The sequence below is a fragment of the Ruditapes philippinarum genome, unplaced genomic scaffold (genome assembly GCF_026571515.1).
Source record: "Ruditapes philippinarum isolate M1 unplaced genomic scaffold, ASM2657151v2 ctg2418_1_1_1_1, whole genome shotgun sequence".
NCBI lineage: Eukaryota > Metazoa > Mollusca > Bivalvia > Venerida > Veneridae > Ruditapes > Ruditapes philippinarum.
Window position 1 is genome coordinate 271311 of NW_026864039.1, and position 8419 is coordinate 279729.

Here is an 8419-nt window from a genome sequence, read left to right on the forward strand (position 1 = left end):
TTGTCACATGACACACATAATCTGTTGAAATCATAATTATACAATATCATACTTGTTAGCTGAAGTAAACCCAAGTCTTGTTAGAAGCTAAATTTCATTTCATATTTTCCAATATTAGAAAAATTAAATGTTTGTTTTAGTCATTGATTCTTCCAGAAGCTTTGCCTCTCCTTGTATTACTGGCTTGAATTTTCTTCTTGTACTGATACTTCAACAAATCAGTCTTGTTCTTGTTGTATTTTAAACAAGTCTATTCTGATGTTCAATGTTCAGGTTTGCCTATAGTTAAGTGCACACCTACCTTCTTCTAACAACTGTGTCAGGAAATTGATTCTTTGGCTCTAGAGGTCTAGAGCATTGTTAATTTTATGTTGCGAGTTTGAATGCCAGCCTCCCTGGAATCTTTTACTTCCTGTTATTAACTAAAAATGCTCCCTTTAGATTTTGATGTCTGTATGTGTCTATATATAAGGATTTGAATGTTTTGACCCTATACTTTTCCAAAGTTCTGTATTTAAGCCATTTCAAGGTTACTCCATAAAGAAGTTTTATTCTTGATAACAATACATTTTCAACATTTGACTGTGGAAACAGTTTAATGAATTATCTCAGACAAATTTTCTAGTAGTAAAATAAATTTAGTAAGTTTCAAGCAGCAATTATATAGTCGTAACATTTTATGGAACTATTTTAATTTTAATATTTCAGGATGGCCTCACAATAAATTATTAGAGAAGACACTATATCTACAGGTGATAGATTATGACAGATTTAGTCGAGATGATCCCATAGGGGAGACTTACATTCCATTAAATGAAGTAGATCTGTCACAAGCACCCATCATGTGGAAATTTCTCAGTCCATGTAAAGACAGCAGGGTGAGTAATTTTGGTCTACTGTTTCACAGCTAGATTTATAATGACGATAACATTTTATGACATTAAAATCAGTTTTATTATAAAGTTGGATAGAAATTTAGAAGACAACATTTAGAAAGCAATTATGAATGAGTAGCCAACAGTTCTAGACCTCACAAACAAATAATTTTTGTCATTGTCAAAACTTAAAGTGCATTAAAAAAAAATTCTAAACCACGTAAACAGTTGATTTTTGTCATTGTCAAAACTTAAAGTGCATTCAATTTAACAATGTTTGTGCTCATCCAATTAATTATATTGAAATGATGATGTGTACTTTATGTTATGTAAGTAATAAGTTTGACAAGAGAATTACATAAAATGAGAAATCTGTTCATGTGGTATATTCAATAACAGACAGAAGTGAACTTTTTTTTGAAGTCTACAGTACTGGTGACATCACATATTCTCCTGGTTTATTTGTCAGCTCATAATTCATTTCTGAACAGCAAATAATGTACTTTAGCACAATTATAGTGGACTTCTTTTATTGTTGAAGATTATCTGGTGTCTTGACACTCACTATATTGGTATTTCTTACAAAAGTAAACATATATTTTAAAGGAACTCCACTTAGGTCCAAATACCCAAAACCTACAAAAGCCTAGAATGATCTGAAATTGTGCACACAAGATATTAGTCTAGACTTACATCAAATGAAACTTTCTAAATCTCTAAAAAATATTTCCAGTCCTGTCATAAAACCCTCAGTTGAGTCCATTTAATGCATTTAATTAATCATGGAAAAGAAAATGGGAAAAAAATTGAAAGTGTTGCAAGCTCAGTTGTGGACATGCAAGCTACATGTACTATCTACGTTACCTAGCAACTTATATAGCTAAATCATATGTCAATCACTGATTTTGACTTACTTCCTGTCAGTCATTGTGTATTTTTTTCTGCTTCTATTTTTCAGGGTAAACTTGGAGAACTGCTTCTATCTTTGTGCTATGAGCCCAATGTGGGTCGCCTTACTGTGATAGTGATTAAAGCCAAGGATCTTAAGGCAAAAGATATTACTGGTGCCTCAGGTAAAAACACTCTTTCTTTATAATGTCTTATTACATACATCCAGTTGGAAATATATTTTGACAAATAAAATAAGAGATGGCAATCTACTACTTTGCTCATTGGGATAATACTTAAAATTAAAGCTCTATCTGGTATAATTTTCAGTTTGTAATAAACTTGATATTAACAAGAAGTTTTAAAGAAGCAAATTACAGAGTTACTCTAAATTAACTTATTTCACTTTATACAGGTTGAGTTTAAGACTATACAGTTTCCTTTTATTCTGTTTTAATGGTCAAGTCAAACCATGGACAATGTGTTATTTGCAGATATCTAAATATATGATTTCATTAGTATTGAACTGGTATAGATATTTTACCTTTGACAAGTTTGAAGTCCTTGCTTGTATATTAAATATTTTAGCTGTTTGAGTTATATATAATCTTTGTGCTTTGTTTGCATACATTGTTTCACCTACATCATGTGTCATATGTTAATGTTTCAGTAATGTTTGAATTATATTTTATGATTGCACTACATGTAACTATGACAACAGTTGTCTTAATCTTAAATGTTGATGATAGTGGAAATGTTTTCCCCTTGTTCCAAAGGATTTTTTTTCCTTTTATTTCGAAAATGATATTATATGAGCTCAAAGCAATATTTCTTTTTAAAAACAAAATTAGACTACAGTATACAGCACTATGTAATCAGTAAATTCAAGACTTAAGTCTTTGGGTAATACCAAAAACCTAGTTTTACGGGAATTTTAATGCAGATAGTTTTTAACTATAGAAACTAATTAAAGTGTTAATATATTACAGTAAATAATAAGTGGTACCAAACAAAACCTAAGTCAGGAACAGGTAGTTAAAATACACTTGAACATTCTAAAAGGCGGAGGAATTTTATATTGCATTTGAAGTCCCCATCCTGAATGCAAGGGAGAATTTTACATTTTGCATTTCCCCCTCTTTTTTCATGTTCACAGAAATAAATGATATGTTTCATACTGCATTTTCTTTTCTTTACACAAATTCATTTCATTAATTTGATTGTTTCTTAATACAGGTAATATTTTAGGTTGAATTATATATACAAGGTTTTTTATGGATCTACATGTATTTAAATATTTTAAATTTCCCAGATCAAACACTTGTTTGAAATGTTTGGTATAAAAATGTTTTCTATGGCAATTTAGTTGAAAACTTTATATTCATCAGAGGCTTTGATACTACACATTTGTAACATCATTTTTCATTGGATAATTGTGATGTTCATATAATCTATATACACTGCTGAGTAGATTTATGATGTAATTTCATTTTTTCTTAAATAAAGGAAGTTTGCAGTAGTATAGATCTGTAATAAAGATTCTTGACAGGTTATATGGCCATATATAAACAGTTATTTGCAATATATCCATCACCTAATGGCTCAGGTTATACTTCTAAACAGCCATTTATATAGGGCCATATAACCTGTCAAAAGTCTTTATAAGTAATATCATATTCTAAAATGGAAAGAAGGCTACTTTGAGAATACAAAAAAGTTCATATTAGTACTGTTTAGGAAATATAAGAACACTGATTAGATACACAGGCCTGTTTATGAAACAAGTACACATAGAAGCCGATGAAAAAAATTAAAACAACAATGGCAGATGTTAACATTGTTCTTATTATTTGAAATCAGAAACCACTGTCTGCATCTTTTATTTACAACATCTTTATTTTTCAGCACAATTTGATTTATTAATAAGCTGCACGAGAATTAATTTTGATTTATTTTATTTTCTTGATCATAGACATATTAATACACACAGAGAATTGATTACCTAGAATTTCATATTTACAGTTCTAGCAACATTACTTCACAACAAACCTTGTTACGGATCAGGTAGTAATAGGGGATTCATTTGAGTGAAGGCTTTCAAAACCCCCCGTTTTATCCCAAACTTAAAACACAGATTACATTTTGGTGAAAGTATTTATTGTACCCTTTGGATCTTTATGATGTTTTATAAAACAAAATCCTGCTCAAATATATATTTATGAATTAGGAAGATTAAATTTAAAAGGTGTCATGTATCTCTGTTAGATTTGTTCCTTAGCGCAATATAAGAAACCAGGATGAAATCTAGGTACCGTTTTACAAACAACGTGCTAGAAAAACCTGTGCATTAACATCCCCATGCAGTATGAACAAAGTCTTAGCGTTTGGCGTTTAGTAATGCTGTATCATCTGTTGTTCACCTGTAAATAGTATGGAGAATGACTTTGTCCAGATTGTTAGGGATGACATGCATTGTGCTACTGCTAAAGCATTCATTACGCTAGGCTCTAATGAAGAAATACATATTATCTGTTCGTTATTTCTTTCCTAATTATTATTAATCTATCATGTCATATGCAAGGAAAAGAATCAAACACCGGCTGTTGCTACAGACATGAAAATCTAGCTCTCGGGTAACCGTTTAACGGAAACTCGACAGAGCCTTGTTACCGCTGTAAACAGTTACCGTCGAGCTAGATATTCCGGTCTTTACCGGCAGCCAGTCTTAGATCCCTGTAATATCATTCTTAAAATTTTGAAGACAAATCTTCATTAGAAATATTTCAACTGTGTAAAATTTGATGCATTAGGAATTACTTTGTATAGAAACTTTAAAATTTCTTCATTATCATATCACCATTTCAATTCATCATTTACATAAAATCCAAGTTTACTTTTCTATTGATTTATGTTTTGGCAATTATTACAGTTGTACTGTAACGGTATCATCAATTTAAAAGTCATGTGTTAGGTTTTAACAGTTCATTGATTCACTTCCAGTATCTTTTCATAACCTGCTAGTTTTTGTGAATGATTTTTTAAATTTTATTTTTTGAAATTTTGAAAAGGATTTGTATATTATAGTTCTTTGATAAAAAAATTTGTGCAAGATTTTTTCCTGAAATTTAAACAGTATTTGATACCCAGCATTAGAAATGCTGATAAAGGGAAACCAAAGAAATATCCTTACTTTACCCCACCTCCTCCCAGCTTGACATAAAAGACCAGTTTTACTTTTAGTCAGCCTTCAACATTTTTGGAAATATATAAGTTTTCTTCGACCATTAAAATCTGTTTCTATTTGTATTTTAAGTTTCAATTCATGCTTTAATAATGACCCTAAAAGGTAGTGTTTCAAATATTCTTGGTAAGGTGTATCTCCTGTGTATCTATCTATATGATACATTGCCAATGCTTTCACATTATTTTGTTGCAGCTTTACTCAGGGTCTTTACTGCCATAGTGTTTCCCTGCTTTGTTACATAAAAATAGATTTTTTTTATTTAATTTTATGGAAGTCATAAGCTGTAACCTTTATCACTCATTACTTTGAATTAATCATTACATCAAATTACATTAAGAACTAATTATGATCATGTATTATCTTAAGAAAAACAACCTTAAATTAATTATGATAATCATATAATTGAAAGCAGTTATAAAAAAGTTAAACGAAATTCAAACAAGCCATAGCTTGTAAAGTTAACTTTGTTATTAATGAAAGCTAGAAAAGGGAGCATGATGAACATTATAATTGGGAGTTAATTACATCTTGATGAGTCTTTATTTTACATTTCAGATCCATATGTAAAGTTATGGCTTTGTTTTGGAAAGGAGAGAATAGAGAAAAAGAAAACATCAATCAAAATGAGAACTCTGAATCCAGTATACAATGAGTCATTTATGTTTGAAATTCAATGGGACAAAATTAGAGAGGCGTCAATAGAAGTGACGTGTATGGACTTTGATAAGTTAGGTCGCAATGAGATGATCGGCAAAGTGTTGCTAGGATCTAAAAGTGGACCATTAGAAACACGGCATTGGAACGATATGATCTCGAAACCAAGGCAACAAGTTGCTCAGTGGCATTTATTAAAGGACTGATTAGATAGTAAAGTTTTCGTGTGATTGGTGCCATGAGCTCTATAAAGCTCATCAATTAATTAAGATATGTTATCTGTTTCTAAAAGCGGCCTACAGTTTGCGTGCAGGAGTAAAATCTTTACTTAGTATGGTAATTATAACTCCTCAAAGAATTATCTGTAAGAAATTTTAAGATTTCCATGGTAACTGACTTGAGATGAAATTATGGAAACAGAGATCACCAGATTTGAGATATTGGTGAAGGATCTACAGAACATTATACAAATTTCTTTTTCTGAATGATTGAGCTTGAAGTTGAAAAGATAAAGGAATGTAGGAAAAGAATGTTTCTACAACATTGTGAAAGGAAATAGATTAAAGTTGCTATGGAACTGTTGGCTTTATCATTCAAACTACATTGTATGCATGTTGTTTCTTTTTAGCTCACCTGTCACAAAGTGACAGGGTGAGCTTTTGTGATCGCTTTTCGTCTGGCGTCCGTCTGTAAACTTTTACTTTAAATGACATCTCCTCATAAACCACTAAGCCAATTGCATCCAAACTTCACAGGAATGTTCCTTTGGTGTTCACCTTTGAAAATTGTTCAAACACTTTAATTCCATGCAGAACTCTGGTTGCCATGGCAACTGAAAGAAAAGCTTTAAATACCTTCTTTTAAAAAACTCAAAGAGCTAGAGCTTAGATATTTGGCATGAAAAATCTTCTAGTGAGTGTCTACCAAGTTTAATCAAATAAAAGCCCTGGGGTCAAAATTGGTCCCGCCCCAGAGGGTCATAGATTTTCCCTATATGCATATAGTAAAAACTTAAAAAATCTTCTTTTAAAGAACCCAAAGAGCTAGAGCTAAGATATTTAGCAGGAAACATGTTTTAATGGGTGTCTACCAAGTTTGTTCAAATTGGAGCCCTTGGGTCAAAAATTGGCCCCACCCCGGGGGTCATTGATTTTCCTTGTATGTTTATAGCAAAAACTTAAAAAATCTTCTTTGAAAAAACCCAAATAGCTAGAGTTTGGATACTAAGCATGAAACACTTTTAGTGAGTGTCTACAAAGTTTGTTCAAATAAAAGCCCTGGGGTCAAAATTGGCCCGCCCCGAGGGTCATTCATTTTCCTTGTGTGTGCATAGCAAACACTTAAAAAATCTTGTTTGAAAAATCTCAAATAGCTATAGTTTAGATATTAAGCATAAAACATCTTCTAGTGAGTGTCTACAAAGTTTGTTCAAATAAAAGCCCTGGGGTCAAAATTGGCCCTGCCCCGGGGACATTGATTTTCCTTATATGTGTATAGCAAAAACTTAAAAATCTTCTTTGAATGAACCCAAATAGCTAGAGTTTAGATATTAAGCATGAAACATCTTCTAGTGAGTGTCTACAAAGATTGTTCAAATAAAAACCCTGGGGTCAAAACTGGCCCCACCCCAGGGGTTGTCATTGTTTTTAACTATATGTGTATAATTAAAAGTTTAAAAATCTTTTTTTAAAAAACTTAAAGAGCTAGAGTTCAGACACCAATGAGTGCGTGTCTACCAAGTTTGTTCAATAAAAACCCTGGGGTAAAATTAGTACCCGCCAGGGCGGGGGGTCATTGTTTATCAATATATGTGTGTAGTTAAAACTTAATATCTTCTTTTGAAAAACTCAAAGACCTAGAGCTTAGATATTTAGCATGAAACGTCTTCTAATGGGTGTCTTCCAAGTTTGTTCAAATAAAAGCCCTTGGTTTAAACTGGCCCCGCTCCGGGGACCTATATACAGGTGAGCGACTTCAGGGCCATCATGGCCCTCTTGTTTTTTTTTAAATAATGGAGCTGTGCCAAAAATGATAGATTAATAAAGCTCTATAATTGATTAGAGGTAGAACTTTATTTAAGATAGATTAAGTAGTAGTGTGTCATAAAAGGATGCAGTGCATATTGAGTGATTTGACATGGTGGTTAAAGAAAAACATTTGTTTTAAATTTTGTATCCTAGTTAACATTCCTTATGTTATAAACTAATAAGATGTGCTAAATTTAACGAGATTGAGAAATTATGTTGACAATTCGAAAAATACTGCATTCTTGATAACATTCCTTATATAATTAACTTAGATGCTAAGAAGAAATACAATTTAACAATTTTAACAGCTTCGTAGGAGCTAAACTGGGGTCAATGTCGCTGTTTAAGACATTTTGATTTTTTCTTATTGATGTCTAACTATTATAACTTAGTTGTAGACCTAATTTTTGTAGGCCCGGGTTGTGTTTATCCAGATATACATGATGTTAAATGAATGATTAAATAACAGGACAGTTTATACAAAATAGACTCTCAGAAAATTTACCTTTCTCATTGGATGAAAAAGTAGGGGAAAACCTAAATTTCATTAGATTGAGAAATTTTGCTGACAATTTGAAAATTTCTGTTTTCTTGTTTACATTCCTTCTATCAAAAATCAATTAACAAATATTAAATAAGCTGAGAAAATATGCTGACTGGAGAAAACACATGAAATACATTCCAGGTATTTAATGGAATCATACATACATAATTATATTTTATTTATTTGT

General features: G+C 31.4%; 1 protein-coding gene across 9 annotated transcripts in view; it reads left to right on the forward strand.

Annotated features, from left to right (window-relative positions):
* Positions 1-7665, forward strand: part of LOC132724229 (synaptotagmin-7-like) — a 210658-nt gene extending 202993 nt beyond the window's left edge. For 8 of the 9 annotated variants that reach the window (XM_060709053.1, XM_060709061.1, XM_060709055.1 and 5 more), the window contains 4 exons: positions 709-878; positions 1834-1948; positions 3786-3827; positions 5563-7665. In XM_060709053.1, the coding sequence (XP_060565036.1) occupies positions 709-878; positions 1834-1948; positions 3786-3827; positions 5563-5867 (632 nt within the window). In that variant the 3' untranslated portion in view covers positions 5868-7665. The remainder of the gene's footprint in view (positions 1-708; positions 879-1833; positions 1949-3785; positions 3828-5562) is intronic. The other variant, XM_060709054.1, reaches the window with a different exon arrangement.
* Positions 7666-8419: the final 754 nt, after the last annotated feature.